The 17,668-nt window shown below is 49.5% G+C and overlaps 1 protein-coding gene across 1 annotated transcript in view; it reads left to right on the forward strand.

Moving 5' to 3' along the window:
* SHANK1 (SH3 and multiple ankyrin repeat domains 1) overlaps nucleotides 1–17,668 on the forward strand; it is a 75,119-nt gene that overhangs the window by 21,224 nt on the left and 36,227 nt on the right. Inside the window, exons 8-14 of the mRNA XM_006868140.1 lie at nucleotides 2,329–2,406; nucleotides 2,565–2,631; nucleotides 3,516–3,846; nucleotides 4,814–5,010; nucleotides 15,154–15,267; nucleotides 15,420–15,495; nucleotides 15,865–15,894. Of these exons, the coding sequence (XP_006868202.1) occupies nucleotides 2,329–2,406; nucleotides 2,565–2,631; nucleotides 3,516–3,846; nucleotides 4,814–5,010; nucleotides 15,154–15,267; nucleotides 15,420–15,495; nucleotides 15,865–15,894 (893 nt within the window). The remainder of the gene's footprint in view (nucleotides 1–2,328; nucleotides 2,407–2,564; nucleotides 2,632–3,515; nucleotides 3,847–4,813; nucleotides 5,011–15,153; nucleotides 15,268–15,419; nucleotides 15,496–15,864; nucleotides 15,895–17,668) is intronic.

The following is a 17,668-nucleotide window of genomic DNA, read 5'->3' on the forward strand; positions in this document are numbered from 1 at the left end:
ATCAGAATAGAACTGTGCTCCATAGCTTTTTAACTTTTTATTGTGAATTGAATGACGGTTTACAGAGCAGATCATCAGTTTTACATTGGCGAGCTCATTCATTTCATCTCAGTGATTACAATCCCCTCAGTAAAACATCACTGAGCCCACTTCCTCCCAGTGGTTCTTGTCTCCCTTCCTCCTCCTTTCCGCACCCTTCTGAATTTTGTCCTTAGGTAAATGCTGCCCTTTTGACTTCAAATGATTGACCATTCTTGCTCCATAGTTTTGTTTGTGTGTTTTTCATCCAACAGATGTTAATTAAGCATTTATTGTGTACATGGAACTCCTGGTGTGGCACTGTAGGATCAGCACTGGACTGTGAACCACAAGGTCGGCAGTTCAAACTCACCAGCGACTCCTCAGAAACCCTATACAAGGTCACTATGAGTTGGAACCGACTCGATGGCACTTAACAATATAATAACAATAACTTCAGCAAGGTTATGTACATGGTGTTGAGAATTCAACTCCGTGGCAAAACACATAAAAATCTCTGCCTTTAAGAACTTAATTTCATATTCTGATGGAATCCAGACTTTCTGGGTCCATGGAGACTGGATGAACCCCTCAAACTATCGCTCTGAGATCATCTTTAGTCCTTAAACCAAAAATAGTGGTGGTGGTGGTGTACTGTGGAGTCGGTTATAACTAACTCATAGTAAACCTGCACAGGGTACCTGAGGCTGTAAATCTTTAGGGGAGCAGAAAGCCTCATCTGTCTCCGGTGGAACAGCTGGTAGTTTACAACTGCTGACTTTGAGGGTAGCAGCCTGACTTGTAACCACTACGCTACCAGAGCTCCTTTAAACCAAAAATATATCCCCTAAAGTCTTCTGGTGTGGACTCCTGGTGTGGTGCTGTAGGATTAGTAGTTTAAACCTATGAGTTGCTCCTTGGAAACCCTATAAAGGGTTGCTGAAGGAGCTCTGGTAGCGTAGTGGTTACGACTCGGGCTGTGAACCGCAAGGTCAGCAGTTCGAAACTACCAGCTGCTCCGCGGGAGAAAGATGAGGCTTTCTACTCCCGTAAAGATTTACACCCTAGGAAACCCTGTACAGGGTCGCTATGAGTCGGTTCCGACTCCACGGCACATAACAACAACAACAACAACCAGTCTGAACCGACTCTATGGCATTTAACATCAACAAAATATTTAACTAGTTAAAAACTGCCTTGAGCATTATACTCTTTCAAGAACTTTCTGTGGGAACAAACTGACAACAGTCCCTCAAAAGATTGAATAGGAACCTACGGGGCACTGAGTTTTTGTGACTAGAGGAAGGATTTAGAAAAGGAGGGTAAGGATGACTTAAAAACTCTAAGAACGTACTCAGTGTCGCTGAATTGCACACACAGAAATGGGTGAATTGGTGTGTTTTGCTGTTTTATTTTCAACAGCAAAATAAATAGAATAAATTCACAGAGGGAGACAACAAAATATTGAAGAATAAGTAAAGTATGAGTTGATGGGAAGAGCGATGGAGAGAAATAAAAAAAAAAGAAGAAGGTAGGACTAGGAAGTGTTGGTGGGGAAAGAGTTGTAACTTAAACAGGAGATGGGGACGGGCCTTACTAAGAAAACATTATTTGAATGAAGAACTGAACTGAAGTGAGGGAGTAAGTCATGTGGGTTTTTAGGATATTCCAAGCAGAAGAAACAGTAGGTACAAAGACCCCGAAGCAGGGAGTGTATGGTATGTTGGAGAAAAAGCAAAGAGTCCAGTATAGCTGATGTGCTTCCATAGCGTTTTCAATGTTTGATTTCCCCCTCCCTCCCACACAAATAGAATGCCAGTCCTTTCTTCTGAAGCACCTCTGGGTGGACTTGAACTGCCACACCTTTGGGTTAGCAGACAAGACCAAAATGTTGGCTGCCATCCCGGCAGACTGGGTGTTTTAAATCTAATGTGCGTTTTACACTCATCTTTCCAAAACAAAACAAAACCAACAAACCAACCATCATTTCCAACTCTTAAGAGGACCCCCACGTGGCAGAGTTGCTTCATAGGGTTCTCTTGGTTCTGTTCACTCCTGAAACAGATTTGCCAAGTTTCTTGTCCACAGTGCTGCTGGTAGGTTTGAACCGCCAACCTCTGGGTTAGCAGACAGGCACTTTAACCATTGTGCTATCAAGGTTCACAGCACATGGCAATGCGAAGGAGCTGCATTTAAAAGGCTCAGGACTGGGCAGTGAAGTTCTTAGCACAGTGCCAGCACAGCGTGCTGATGGTAACTGTGTTTGTTCCCTTCACCCTGTGTGTTTGGCGGCTGTCCCCCTCCCCTCAGGAGACCTGCGCCCGAATTCTCCTGTACCGCGGGGCCAATAAAGATGTGAAGAATAATAACAGACAGACGCCCTTCCAGGTCTGTAGCTGGGTGGGCTGTGCTGAGATTAGAGGGGAACAGGAAGAAGACGGAGAGGCGTGGGGAGGAAGGGGGATATTTAGGAGTGCTGGGGTGGAAGGTTGGGGGCGCTGGTCAGACACCTCACTATGACCTCTGCCTCTACCCCCTCCCTCCAGGTAGCTGTGATTGCTGGGAATTTTGAGCTGGGGGAGCTGATCCGAAGCCACCGAGAGCAAGATGTGGGTGAGTAAGTGGGAAGGAGTCAAGAGGAGGACCTGGGACTGTTGAGGACATGGGGGTGGGATTGGGGAATGGGAGGATCCGATTTAGGAAGGCAGGATGTTGTTGTTGTTAAGTGCCAGTGAGTTGGTTTAGGTTTCTGAGGAGCAGCTGGTGGGTTTGAACCACCCACCTTGCAGTTAGCAGTCCCATACGTGTCCTACAGCACAGTGGACCCCTTGGTTGGGCGGGGGACGCGGCATGAACTTCAGAGCAGTGGTAAGCAACCAACCAATTGCCATCTAGTTGGTTCTGATGTATAGCGACCCCTTGTGTGTCAAAGTAGAACTGCGCTCCGTAGGGTTTTGGATGAGCCTGGTTTTTCAGAAGCGGATCCCCCAGGCTTTTTTTCTCAAGCTCCTCTGGGTGAAAGCAAACCTCCAACTTTTTATTTAGAAGTCAGATGTATAACCAGTGGTAACACCCAGGGATGAAAAAAACGGCCAATCAGAAATCCAAAATAATAATCATATAGACTTCTTGTTGTTGTTGTTGTTGTTAAGTGCCGTCGAGTCGGTTCCGACCCATATAGACTAGTTGCCATCAAATCGATTTTACTCCTGTGTGTCAAAGTAGAACTGTAGGATTTCTCTATAGGGTTTCAGGGGCTGATATTTTGGAGGCAGAGCACCAGGCTTTTTTTCAAAGGCACCTCTCAATGAACTCGAACCACCAACTTTTCAGTTAGCAGCTGAGCTCATTAGCTGTTCATACCAGCTAGGGACTCCTGGGACGGGGGGAAAGATTTCAAGTGTCCCCACTCTTTTCTCCACCTTCCTCCTCTTACTTCTCTTCCCCCAATCTCTTGCCTGTCTGCCTGTGTCTCCCAAACCTCCTTTGTCCCCCAGTCCCCTTCCAGGAGTCCCCCAAGTATGCAGCCCGGCGTCGGGGGCCCCCGAGTGCAGGGCTGACCGTCCCCCCAGCACTGCTTCGAGCCAACAGTGATACCAACATGGCCCTGCCTGATTGGATGGTATTCTCAGCACCGGGGACCTCATCCTCTGGGACCCCCGGCCCAACCTCAGGGCCCCAGGGCCAGTCGCAGCCCCCAGCCCCCAGCACCAAGCTCAGCAGCGGGACCCTACGAAGTGCCAGCAGTCCCCGGGGAGCCCGGGCCCGCTCCCCCTCCCGTGGGAGGCACCCTGAGGAGAACAAGAGGCAGCCTCGAGGACGGCCCAGGTAGGGAAGGGCCGAAGGCCTGGCCCCAGAGTCTTCAACCCAGCCCACTCTCTTCTTGGGGAGCCCCTGCTCCCTACTTCCTGTCCCATGTACAATGACTAATGCCCCCATAGGCACTTCTTCCCTCCATCCATCCGTCTCTGGTCCCACCTTTAGACCTTCCATCACTCGCCATGACCCCAAAAAAAGTGAGGGCGCTGGAGCCCCTTTCTTAGCCCACATCCCTAAATGCACTCCAAGTTTTAACTTCACGTCCTGGGGATAGAGATAGACACCCAGAATAACAATAGACAGACCAGGATATGCTTAGGTTGCAGGGGCTTACGTTGGGGGTGCAGTGATCATGAAGAAGACAGGGGTGGGGTAACAAAGAAGGGAACATTTAGGCCCTTGAGGACAGACAGAAAGCCTGGGTGAGGTGAAGAAAGTCCAGCAGAGACAGGCAGAAGGGAGCGGGGGAAGGGGGCGCTGGATTTGGAGTGTCAGGGGCTTGGCGATGAGCCCGTGGAGGGGAAAGATTGAGAAGGAGAGCAGAGGGGTCACTCCAGGGGGAACTCTAGCTTGGGGGTGCTGGAAGGAGGCCTGGCTGTCCAGGCGGGGGAGGCAGATCATGGCGGGCAGAAGAGCTGGCCCAGACCCAGGAGGAAACTGGGAGTTGGAGAAGGCTCGTGAGCTGAGAGATGACACAGTCTGAGCGCTGCAGCTCCAGGAAGCTGAATCAGGCAGCGCTGGCTGCTGCGGGGAGGACCGGAAGCAAGCCGGGAAGGAGAAGAAGGGGACTAGTGGGGGCTCTAGGCAAGCAGGCAGAGGGAGCCCCCAGATGCTCCCTTCTCCCTCCTCAGAATGCCACAGCTGGAAACACACTCATACCCCCTCTCCCACCCTGATGCGCTATCCCACCCACCCACACCCCCAAGGACCCATGTTCTCCACTCTCCCCTGCCTCTCACACCCTCTGTGTACACAGCTCCAGCGGGACTCCCCGGGAAGGGCCAGCCGGGGGCACAGGGGGCTCCTCGGGGGGTCCCGGGGGCTCCCTGGGCAGTCGTGGAAAGCGGAGGAAACTCTACTCGGCTGTACCCGGACGCTCTTTCATGGCGGTGAAGTCCTACCAGGCGCAAGGCGAGGGAGAGATCTCACTGAGCAAGGGCGAGAAGATCAAAGGTACCTGGGACAGGTGGGGAGTGTGGTGGGGCAGAGACATCACTTAGTCACTGAACAACACAATGCCCCCTTTGAGTGCATCCAGTGCCCTCCACCCCACCCGTGGCATCCACTGTAGCTGAGAAGACGCCAGCAGGAGGCAGTCTTCAGACTAAATAGGCAAAATGAGTGGTGCGGTGGGGTAGGTGTTGGGCTGCTAACCACAAGATTGGTGGTTCTAAGCCACCAGCCACTCCAACGGGATGAGGTGCTCTGCTTCCGTAAAGATTTCCTCTGGAAAACCCAATACAGGTTCGCTATGAGTCAGAATCAACTCTTGATGGCAGTGGGTTTGGTTTAGTTGGATGAGCAAGGGTCCCTGGGTGGCATACAGGGTTTGTGCTTGGGTACTCAGCCAAAGATTGGCAGTTTGAGTCCATTCTGGTACCTCTGAAGAAAGTTCTGGTGATCACAGCCTATGGAACGGTTCTACTTGGTGACACATGGGGTCACTATGAATCGGAATCTACTGAACAGCAACTTACAACACTAAAAAGTTGGCAGCTGAGGTTCATCCAGTGAGCCATAGGGTGACTGCTCTTTGGAAACCCTATACAGGGTTGCTATGAGTTGGAATTGACTCCATAGCACTTAACAACAGTTGTTACTAAAGATCCCTGGTGGTATAGTGCTTAAGCACTCATCTACTAACCAGAAAGTCTGCGGTTCGAACCCACCAACCCCTCCTCAAGAGTTGAGGCAATCTACTTCTGTTAAAGATTTACAATCTTGGAAGCCCTATGGGGCAGGCGATTTTACTCTGTCCTATAGGCTTTCTGCTCCCATAAAGATTTACAGCCTCAGAAACCCTGTTCCGGGTTGCTATAGGTCGGAACCGACTCGATGGCACTTAACAACAACAACAACAATAGGAATCCTGGTGTGGCGCTGTGGGTTAATGCGTCAGACTGCAAAGCCATTTGAACTGAAAGGTCGGCGGTTCAAGCTCACCAGCTGCTCCTCGGAAACCCTATACAGCGTCGCTATGGGGTGGAATTGACTCAACAGCAATTTAACAGCAACAAAAACATAGGGTCTCTGTGAGTTGGAATCACCTGGACAGCAATGAGTTTTGTTCATGTTTGCAAGAACAAGTTAGCAGGCCTTTCTTCAGGGTGCCATTAGAACCACCAACCTTTCTGTTAATAGTCCAGTGCTTAGCCACTGCAGAACCAGAACTCTTATCTGCAAAGTTTACCCCACCAAAACCCACTGTCTTCAAGTCGATCCAACTCATAGCGAAGGACCCTATACGTCAGAGTAGAAGTGCCCCATAGGATTTCCAAGACTGCAAATCTTTCCGGGGACAGTCTCATCATTCTCCCTCAGGGTGGCTGGTGGGTTTGAACTACCAACCCTGCAGTTAGCAGCCCAGCACTTATCCTACTGCACCATCAGGGCCCCTTTCTGCAAAGGTTACTGCTATTGGAAATCTCACAGAGCCCAGTTCTACTCTGAAACACAGGGACTGCCGTGAGTTGGAATTAATTCTAGGACATTGGGTTTGTGTGGGGGTTTTTGATGCTGAGCCAGGCGCTTTCATCTCAGTTGCCACCATCCTTCCAGGATGGTTGCCATGAACCCCGTTGCATAGTGGAAGACTCAGAGCTTCCCAAAGTTCCCAGAGGTGCTGTGACTGCCTCAAGGTCAGCTATTTCCTGTCACCTAGTGCTGAGGGTGAATGAAGCTGGCCTCTGCCAGGTGTTCTCGCCTGCGGAGCCTGCCTTGTTGGGCTGGGATGAGGCGCTGATGAGAGAGTGGACGTGCCATGTACAGTCCATGCCAAAAATTCTTTGGTCTTGCAGTTCTTGCCTTGCAGACCCCACAGGACTGTTAATTGTGTTATGGGGTAGCTTAGGTCTTTGGAGACAGGACAGCACGTGGGAAACATAGTAGCAAATATGGCAGGAGATGAGCAGAGAAACCAGTCTCTGCCAAACTCTAGATTACAGGGAATATGGGCAGTGTACTGGTCTAGAGTCTGGTGTCTTGAGTTCAAATACTGCCTCCACCACCTCCTAGCTGTGTGGCTGTAGGCAAGTGACTCCGGTGGGCCTCAGTTTGCTCATCTGTAAAAGGGGACCCTTGTGAAGCTTAAAGGAATCTGGTCATATAAAATGAACTGAGTACAATGCTTTTCAGAGAGTGTTGTGTGTTCTTAGACCCCAACTCATGGTGTACCCCCCACCATGTGCCATGAAATGAAATGCGGTCTGGTTCTGTGCCAGCTCATCTTCACTCTCCATTGTTGAGTGCCTTCCAAACCTAGGTGGGCTAGTATTCATCTTCTAGCACTGTTCTGTTGTGATCCTTAGGGTTTCACTGCCTTTGTCTTTCCTCTGGAAGTAGATGACCAGGCTTTTCTTCCTAGTCTTAGTCTGGAAGTTCCACTGAAACTTGCTCAGCTGTAAACAACATGTAAGCTTCTACCAATACAAAGCTGGTGATTGCCCAGGAGGTGAATTGGCGGGACTAGTACCCAGGAAAATTCTAATGTAGTTTGTACATAGTAAATGCCACATAAGGGCCAACAATCATCGCCATAGGTGATCCCTGCTACAGGTATTTAGGTGGTGCTGATTATGTGCTGTGGAGTCGGTTCTGAATCATAGCGAGCCTGTACAGGGTATCCGAGGCTGTAAATCTTTACGAGAGCAGAAAGCCTCATCTTTCTCCCGCGGAACAGCTGGTAGTTTCGATCTGCTGACCTTGCAGTTCACAGCCCAATTCGTAACCGCTAAGCTAACAGAGTAAGCCAGAAGGATCTTGCCGTGAGAGGTAGAGCTCTTGAGCAAGGCTTTGAAGAATGTGCATGAATCAGACCTACAGCCAGTTGTAGAATTTATTTCTCATCTCTTTTGTAATCTGTCTCCTCATACACTAAACTCTTAAGAGCAATGTCCATGTCATTGGTGTCTGGGTCACAAGGACCCAGTCTGCAGACCCAGCACACAGGGAACTCAATATGTACGGTTGTTGCTATTGTTAGGTGTCATCAAGTTGATTCTGACTCAGAGTGGCCACAGAATGAAACACTGCCCAATCCTGTATCATTCATAGTCACAATCTTTGCTGTGTTTGAGCCCATTGTTGTAGTTATTGTGCCAGTCTTAGTGATTGTCTTCCTCTTTTTTGCTGACACTCTACTTTTCTAACTATGATAGCCTTCTCCAGGAACTGGTCCTTCCTGATAGCATATCCAAAGTACAAGAAATGAAGTCTTTATCCTCACTTTTAAGAAACATTCAGACTGTAGTTCTCCCAACACAGCTTTGTTTGTTCTTCTAGTAGTCCATAGTATATTCAATACTCTTCATGAGCACCATAATTCTAATATGTTAATTCTTCACTGGTCTTCCTTCTTCACAGTGCAACTTTCACACGCATCTGAGGTGATTGAAAAACCTATGGCTTGGGTCAGGTGCACCTTAGTTCTTCAAGTGACATCTTTGCTTTCTAACACTTTAAAGAAGTCTTTTGCAGCAGATTTGTACAACATGTTGTTTGATTTCTTGAGTGCTACTATTTTGGAAGAAGTGCAACCAGAGTGCTCCTTGGAGGCCAAGATGGCTAGGCTTCGTCTCTCATACTTTGGACACATTGTCCGGAGAGAACAGTCACTGGAGAAGGATGTCATGCTGGGTAAGGTGGAGGGTCAGAAAAAAAGAGGAAGACCCCCAACAAGATGGATCAGCCAGGTGGCATCATTGATGGCGTCAAGTGTGGCGGCAGTAGTGAGGTTGGCCCAGGATCGGACATTGTTTCGTTCTGCTGTGCATGGGGTTGCTATGAGTCGGTTCCAACTCGATGGCTCCTGACAACAACAACAACAACTCTATGTGTGCTGATTGTGAATCCAAGTAAAATGAACTTCAGTGTTTTCTCCGTTTATCACAATGGTATTGGTCCAGTTGTGAGGATTTTTGCATGAGTTAAATGAATTAGTGAATGACCAAAAACAGGAGTTACCATGGGGGACAGGGGCAATGCCTTTGGGACCTGATGTGCCTGAGGTGTGTTACATGGGGATTAGGAGTATCTATGTTTCCAAGGAGCTCTGGTAGCGTAGTGGTTACGAATTGGGCTGCAAACCTTAAGGCCAGCAGTTCGAAACTACCAGCCGTTCCGCGGGAGGAAAGATGAGGCTTTCTGCTCCAGTAAAGATTTACAGCCTCGGGAACCCTGTACAGGGTCCCTATGGGTCGGAACCGACTCAAAGGCACTTAACAACAACAAATGTTTCCAAGAATGGGGATGAAGAAAAAGTTGAGCCCAGCAATGAGGGACTGGCTCATTAGCAGCACCATGGACAGCATCTTCCATTGTACCTGCCTGAGCTTCAAGCCAATACTTTTGTACAGGGAGGAGAACGTACAGGAGAATGTTGCCTTCGGTCTCTGTTTTAAACAGAGACCTGATGATACAATGGTTACATGCTCAACTAAAAACTGAAAGGTCGGTTGTTCAAACCCATCAGCCAGTCTCTGGGAGAAAGATGAGGCAGTGTTCTTCTTCCATAAAGATTTACTTACAGCTTTAAAAACCATATGGAACAGTTGGGACAGTTCTACTCTGCCCTGTTGGGTCACTTAGGGTCAGAATTGACCGTGGCAATGGGTTAGTTGTGTTTTTAAAATTTTCATTAAAAGGCACTTTATTGTTTCCAAGTAAGCCCACATCCACAAGATTACTGAGCTTCATGATCCCCCTCCACATCCTTAATCAGAGATGCAGACCTTAACCTAGCACCCCCAAGCCCTTCCCTGGGAATTCCAGCCCCTGCCCACCTCACCAATCTCATCTCCTGTCACCCCCTGTTCACCGAAGGCTCTAGGGACCTCACCCTTTTCTCTATTCCTGAAAGTCTCCAAGCCGTTTTCTACCCCAAGCACATCACACATGCTGTTCCTCCTTCCTGGGAAATCTTTCCAGCCACTCTTGATCTCCAAAACTTCTAGGATCCTTCAGCTCTCAGCTTATATGTCACTTCCTCAGGGACACCTTCCTGGTCTCCCTTTGGCATCTGATTTATACATTCCCATCTAGCTTCTCTTTAGACAACCTGTCCTTCTTCCTCCCTCCTCCACCTTTGTGCAGTTCAATTGCCATGCCCAGGGCCTAGTCTGGAGCCTGACTCATGAGGGCCCGAAATAAATACTCGCTCATTGCATGAGTAATCACAAGACCAACCAGTCATGAATAGCAAAGCCAGGCAAAAGCCCAGACCCTCCATCTCCTGCCTTCCTTTAAGCCCTCACATTTCCTCTCTATGAGGGGGCTTCAAAAAGTTTGCAGAAGAACGCAATGAAAAGATCATGGCATTTCTCCATCAACTTTTTGAAGCCAACTTCCTATTCACCTTCCCCATTCCCTTCTGAAAAGCATGGGGTAGCTGTCTGGCTGCAATCCAAGTCTGGCCTGAGTTCCTGCTTTGGCTGCAACTTCCTTGTCTTGTTGTTGTTGTTAAGTGCCGTCGAGTCGGTTCTGACCCATAGCGACCCTGAACAGGGTTTCTGAGGCTGTAAATCTTTACGGGAGCAGAAAGCTTCATCTTTCTCCCGCAGAGCAGCTGGGAGTTTCAAACTGCTGACCTTGTGGTTCGCAGCCCGATTCGTAACCACTACGCTATCAGAGCAGGGAAAAAACAATTAATACATCATGTGTCGTTGAAATAATTTAGTATGGGGAAGTTGGTGGAGGGCAGAGTGGGGACCAAACCCAAACCAAACCCATTATCATCAAGTTGATTCTGACTCACGGTGACTGTGTGTGTTAGCAGAGTAGAACTGTGCTCCATGGGATGTTTTTGGGTCTCTCATCTTGTCAGAAGATTACCAGGCCTTTCTTCTGTGGTGCCACTGGGTGGGTTTGAACCTCCAACCTTTAGGTTAACAGTCAAGGGCAAACCATTTGCACCATCCAAGGACCTTGAAACAAGTGGGGGCAGAGCCATGAAAAATGCTGGAGAAATAGGAGACTGTTGGTCACTGCTGTTTTCGTTAAAATCCTGTACACAGATAGCAAAACACGAACGGTTAAAAAGCATTAGCTCTGGAAGCAGATAGAGCTGAGTTCAAATGCAGGCTCTGCCAGATCCTATGTCTTAGTTATCTGCTGTTTTTGTTGTTTGGTGCCATCACCTAGTTTGGTTTTGACTCATAGCGACTGTGCACAATAGAATGAAACACTGCCCAGTCCTGGGCCAGCCTCACAATCGTCATTATATTTGAGCTCACTGTTGCTGCCACTGTGTCATTCCATCTCATTGAAGATCTTCCTCTTTTCAGCTGACCCTGAGGAGCTCTGGTAGCATAGTGGTTACGAATCGGGCTGCGAACCACAAGGTCAGCAGTTTGAAACTACCAGCTGTTCTGCGGGAGAAAGATGAGGCTTTCTGCTCCCGTAAAGATTCACAGCCTCAGAAACCCTGTACAGGGTCACTATAAGTAGAAACCGACTCCATGGCACGTAACCAACCAACCAAAGGAGCTCTGGTAGCGTAGTGGTTACGAATCAGGCTGTGAACCTTAAGGTCAGCAGTTCGAAACTACCAGCTGTTCCGCGGGAGAAAGATGAGGCTTTCTGCTCCCGTAAAGATTCACAGCCTCAGAAACCCTATACAGGGTCGCTATGAGTCAGAACCAACTCCTCAGCACATAACCACCATCACCACTTTCCCAACCATGATGTCTTTTTCAAGGGATTGGCCCCTCCTGACAACGTGTCCAAAGTACGAGAGACAAAGTCTCCATCTTCACTTCTAAGGCACATCTGGCTGTACTTCTTCCAAGACAGATTTGTTTGCTCTTCTATCAGTCCATGGTACTTTCAATATTCTTCTCCAGCACCATAATTCAAATGCATCGATTCTACAGTCTCACAATTTACGAGGCTAGAAGTCCAAATCCAGAACTACTTCTCTAGAAAACAATTCTTGTTTTCTTTCAGCATCTGTAGGCCCAGCATTCCTTGGCAATCGCCATGTGTCTTGGCATCAGTCTTTCCCTGGATTGAGGAGCTTCCCAGTATAGGGACTCCAGGCCCAAAGGATGCACTCCACTCCTGCCTCGTCTTTCTTGGTGGTGTTCAGTCCCTCTGGGCTCTTCTTGCCTGTTTAATCTCTTCAATATCTCAAAAGAGATTGATTCATGATACAACCTAATCCTGTGAATTGTATCCGGCCTCATTAGCTTCCTAAAAGTGAGGGTTTATAACACAGAGATTAAGTACATCAGATCCTGGCTGGTCACATGATGGGGGACATGATTACAGTGTAGTAGATTTATGTCTTAACTGTCAAACCAGTCAAGTCGACACAAAACCTTAACTCTCATACTACCCATGTAAACTTGTGCAAATGACGTCGGCTCTCTGAGCCTCAGTCTCCCCATTAGTTGTGGTGGTTAGTCAAGTCAGCTCTAACTCATGGTGACCCCATGGTCAACACAACAAACTTTTGCCCGGTTCTGCTCCATTTTCACCATCATTAGTCCATTCAAGTCCGTCCTTGAAGGCACCGAGTTTTCTCTGAGTGCCTTCCAACCACAGTGGCTCATGTTCCAGCAACATAATGGACAGTGTTCCATTGTGATCCACAGGGTTTGCGTTGACTAGTTTGGGGAGGTAAATGACCAGGCCTTTGCCCTAATCTGTCTTAGTCAGGAAACTCTATCGAAACCTGTCCACCATGGGTGATCCTGTTGGTATTTGAAATATCAGTTGCACAGCTTCCTGAATCACAGCAACACAAACCTCTACAGTACAATGAACTGACAGACAGGTGGCAGGTTCAAAACGTTGTTGTATCCCTGTGAGTCTGCTCTGACTCATCACGATCCTAGAGGTCCCATACATTTTCCTAAGCTGTGATCGTTGTGGGAGCAGATCGCTAGGTCTTTTCTCCACTGGAGAGACTGGTGGGTTCGAACTACTGACCTTTTGGTTCTCTGCTGCTTGCTTAACCATTGCACCTCCAGGGCTTTTCCTGAAAAACTTCAAACCCACTGCCCTCGAGTCAATTCCAACTCATGGTGACCTTGTCAGATAGAGTGGAACAACCGCACGGGGTTTCCAAAGCGGTCAGCTTTATGGAAGCATGCTTACATCTTTTCCCCTACAGAACAGCTGGTGGGTTGGAACTGCTGGCCTTTTTTGGTTACCAGCTGAATGTTTTAACTGCCAGGCCACCAGGGTTCCTTATTAAATAAACTTTGGCATTGTAGTTACGAGTCATCAAGTGGACTCGACCCCATGCACAATAGAACAAAACACTGCCCCATCCTGTGCCACCTTCACAGTTGTTGTTAAGTTTCAGTTCATTGTGTTAGGCACTGTGTCAATCCATCTCATGGGTGGTTATTAAAAGCATTAAAACAAAGGCTGTAAATCCTTATGGAAGCAGAAAATCTCATCTTTCTTCTACAGAGTGACTGGTGGGGTTTAACAGCCAATCTTGCGGTTAGCAGATTGGCCAACCATCTCGTTGGGGTTCTTCCTCTTTTTCGCTAACCCTCCACTTTACCAAGCATGATATTCTTCAGGAACTGGTCCTTCCTGATTATGTGTCCAAAGTATGAGAGACAAAGTCTTGCAATCCTGACTTGTAAGGAACATTCTAGTTATACTTCTTCTAGCACAAGTTTGTTGGTTTTTCTGGCAGTCCATGGTACTTTTAATATTCTTCTCTAACACCATAACTCAAATGCATAAATTCTTTGATGCTTTTCCATATTCATTGTCCAACTTTCACATGCATATGAGGCTTTTTAAAATACCATGACTCGGGTCAGCATACCTTGTGCAGCAGATTTGCCCAATGCAATCCATCATTTGATTTCTTGACTTCTGCTTTCATGAGTGTTGATTGTGGATGCAAGCAAAATGAAGTCTTTAACAATGTCAGTCTTTTCTCCATTTATCCTGATGTTATTTATTGGTTCAGTGGTGAGGATTTTTGGTTTTTTATATTGAGGTACAACCCGTACTGAAGGCTGTGGTCTTTGATCTTCATCCGTAAGTATTTTAAGTCCTCTTCACTTTCAGCCAGCAAGGTTGTATCATTAGAAACAGCAAAACATGAGCAATTAGAAGCATTAGATCTTGAAGTAAGTAATAGTTGTTTTTAGGTGCCATTGAGTCAGCTCCAACTCATAGTGACCGCACACGCACAACAGAGTGAAACACTTTCCGGGTCCCCTGCTATCCTCATGATTATTATTCGATTTGAGCCCGTTCAAAGGAGATAGAGCGGAGTTCAAATTCAGGCTCTGCCATGTAGCCTTGGGCAAATGACCTCAGTTCTCTGGGCCTCAGTCTTCATATCAGTAAAATGGAGTTAACGAATGTGCTCTCTTCTGGGTGAGCGCTGAGTATGAGGCTTCCTTGTCATGTATACATCAGTGTAACTGAGTTAAATAGCTAAGAAGTGCAGCCGGCAAGAAGCAGCTTCCCAATGATTGAGTGATGGGGAGAAGCGAAGATGTGGCTTTACTTCTGTCTTCTAGAGCCAGGGGAAGCAAAAAGAGATGGCGGGAAAGCTCTGGGTGCAAAATAGAAATGATTAATCAGCTAGATCTGGTAATGTGGCAGGATCAGAGATAGAGGAGTGGAGAAATTGTCCTCTGAAAAGGTAATGCAAGTCCACAGATCCTGGGAGGGTTTGGGGAAATTTCAGAGCAACTGAGCTGCTCTGAAATTTCCCCAAACCCTGGGGACTGGGGGGGTGGGGACAGAGTGTGGACATGCTCCAAACATATGATGACCAAGTTGTGGAAGATGGCCCTTTCCTCCCGTACATGGACCCAGAAAGCTGGAAGACAGGAATGACATCTTCTGGTTCCCCAAAGATTTATTTAAGCAGACACCTGTGTGAAGTGTTGGGACTTGTGGGAAGGCTGGGCATGGTGGACTGAACCCAAAACCAAACCCACTGAGGTCAAGTTGATTCCGACTCATAGGAACCCTGTATAGGGTTTCTGAGGAGCAGCTGCTGGGTTTGAACCACCGACCCGTGTTCACAGTCCAGAGCTTATCCTACAACCAGGAGTCCATAGAGAGCAGAATAAAAACTTAGAAATGTCTCTATGTCCCTGTCCCCCCACCTAGTGCTCAGCATCGGGGAAGGAGGCTTCTGGGAAGGCCAGGTCAAAGGTCGTGTTGGCTGGTTTCCCTCCGACTGCCTGGAAGAGGTGGCAAACCGCTCCCAGGAGGGAAAGCAAGGTAATGAGGGACCCCTTCTTATCCCAATGCACCCCAAGATTCAAAAGATGCTTCCTATCTCCTACACAGGGATGCACATGGGGGAGCTGGGAGTGGGTAGACCTGTGCTTTTGAGAGTGAGGTTTCAGTACTATCCCTTGACCCCTCTACAGAAAGCCGTAGTGACAAGGCAAAGAGACTCTTCCGGCATTACACCGTAGGCTCCTACGACAGCTTCGATGCCCCAAGGTAAGGGTCCTTACACGCTCTCGGAAGCCCCCCACTTCAGTCTCCTTTCATACTTCCACCACCCAGAGACCTCTCTTCTCTTCTTGCTCCTTCTAAGATTGCAACCGGGTGGGTGGGTGAAGGCAGAGTTCACTTCAGACAACACAGCCCTGCCCCAGATAATCCTGGGCAGCCAGTGAGATGGCTCATTGGGGGAAACCAGGGGAGGGGGCTCTGGGGTGGGGATGCCTGAGGACTCAGGAGCTCCTGTGTATGGCTGTGTGTGTCTAGGGGAGTGGGGCGGGGGGGGGGCTGGAGTTGGGGGGAGGGGGTGGAGAGGGCCCACTGTTGTCTCTCCCCTCTCTGGCTGCTGGTTGATTGTTTCCAAAGCTTGATGGATGATGGGATTGGCCCAGGGAGGTGCCAGGGGAGGGGGCGAGGGGAAGGAAAGGGGTACCTGTGAGCAGGCACCCAGGGAGACTGGGAGCTGAAGCTTTCTATACCATGGGCAAGATGAGCGTCTCATAAGACTCCCCTACTGTGTGTGCCCTTGCCTGTGTGGGTATCTCTGTAGGTACGCATGACCCATGTCTGAGTACATGTGTGGCTGGAGACCTCCTCCTCCCATGGGCACAGATCCCCGTCCTCATGTATCTGTCCTGCTCTTGGTACATGCGCGCATTTGTGGCTCAGCACACCTGTGTTTCTGGGAGTCTGTCTGTGGGTTTGAGAATGTGGGCAGTGGTGTGCTACACACAGGGAAGGTGGGTTTCTGCACACGCCCATCTCTCTCTTGCATGTCGCTCTGTGTGAGCATCAGCACATCAGAATGAGAGCTTGTGTCTGTACCTGTCTGATGGAGCTGCAATTCAGGTCCTGGGGTGTTTCAGTTGGAGTGGGGAGGAGTGTGAAGGAGAAAGAAGTGTGGGAAGAAGGGGGGCTCCGGAGCTTGGCTTTCCAGAAGGGTAGGGCTGGTTTTCCTAATTTGGTGTCTGAAAGATGACACCTTCCCCTCTGCCCACTCCCCTTCCAATTCAGGGAAGGGTCCCCTTGTTCATAGCCTCCTTCCATTAAATGTGTCCAAATCTTTGTGTCTGTGTTCTGGCCATGGGGGATGGGATGGGGGTGGGTAGAAGGAAGAGTAATAGCAACATGGGGTGGGAGGGAGGAGCAGTGTGCTACCCTGCACCTGCAATGTCTGAGACATTGACTGTTTTGCGTGCTCATCTCTGGCTCGGGGAACCGGGTGAGTATCCTATGAAGGTCCCCCAACCCGAGTCTCCCTGTCTTTAAGCTTCTGTTTCTGATTCGGGAGTCACTTGCTCTATCAGTTGGGTGGGAGCCGTCTGTCTCTCACCTTTGGCGTCCTCTTTGCTCTGCCGCTAGCTAGCTCTGTCCCATGAATTGCCTTTCCTCCCGTCTCCTCCCCTCTGGTTCCTGCTCCCAAGTACAGCTTTAGGTGTGTGTGTGGGGAGTGTTCCCATGCCCCCTTCCGTGGTGACCCTGCCTGTGGGTTAGGTTTTGCGCCCCGTTCTTCCTCATTTCTCTGTCTCAGCACCCCTACTGGAGTCGTGTAGCCCTTCCATGGTACCCCACCTCTGGACATGAGTCCCTTCTCCCTTCTCCCTCGGTGTCCACGGCCCCGCTCTGAGCTCTGCTCTGTGGATGTCCCTACGCCTGGACTTCTGGGGGGAGGGGAGTCTCTCACTGCTTTGAGGCTCAGTCTGAATTTCCTGGCCTTCCTTTCGCGGCCCCTCCAGACCGTGTTGCTGACTGTGAGGGTGGGCTGCTCATACCCTCCTGACCCCGTGGCGTCTCCGCCCGGGCAGTGGGCTGGGTCCGCGCATCCCTGCACGCGGTCGCGAGGCATCTGTGTGATGTTGTGCGTCCCTCTCCCCGCACTCCCTCGCTCTGCACCTGCGCGGGAGGGCTCTGGAGGGGGGAGGGGGGCTAAAGGGGGGCCCATACCGGAAGTACCTTCCCCTTCTCCTCCCCCCTGCACCTCGCCCCTCCCCCTTCTCCCGCCAAGGGGGCCCCCGCGCTCCCCTCCTGGCCCCCTCCCCCGCGGCCGGCCCCCTCCGCCTCCGGGCTCTGGACGCCAAGGGGTTAAGCCTCGCGCCCGTCGCTCGCCTCCGGAGCTGTCCGCGGTGCTGAAGCCGGCGCCGTCCGCGCTCCCCGCGCCCCCACCGCGGCC

Source organism: Chrysochloris asiatica, unplaced genomic scaffold (genome assembly GCF_000296735.1).
Source record: "Chrysochloris asiatica unplaced genomic scaffold, ChrAsi1.0 scaffold00116, whole genome shotgun sequence".
In the NCBI taxonomy this organism is placed as follows: Eukaryota; Metazoa; Chordata; class Mammalia; order Afrosoricida; family Chrysochloridae; genus Chrysochloris; species Chrysochloris asiatica.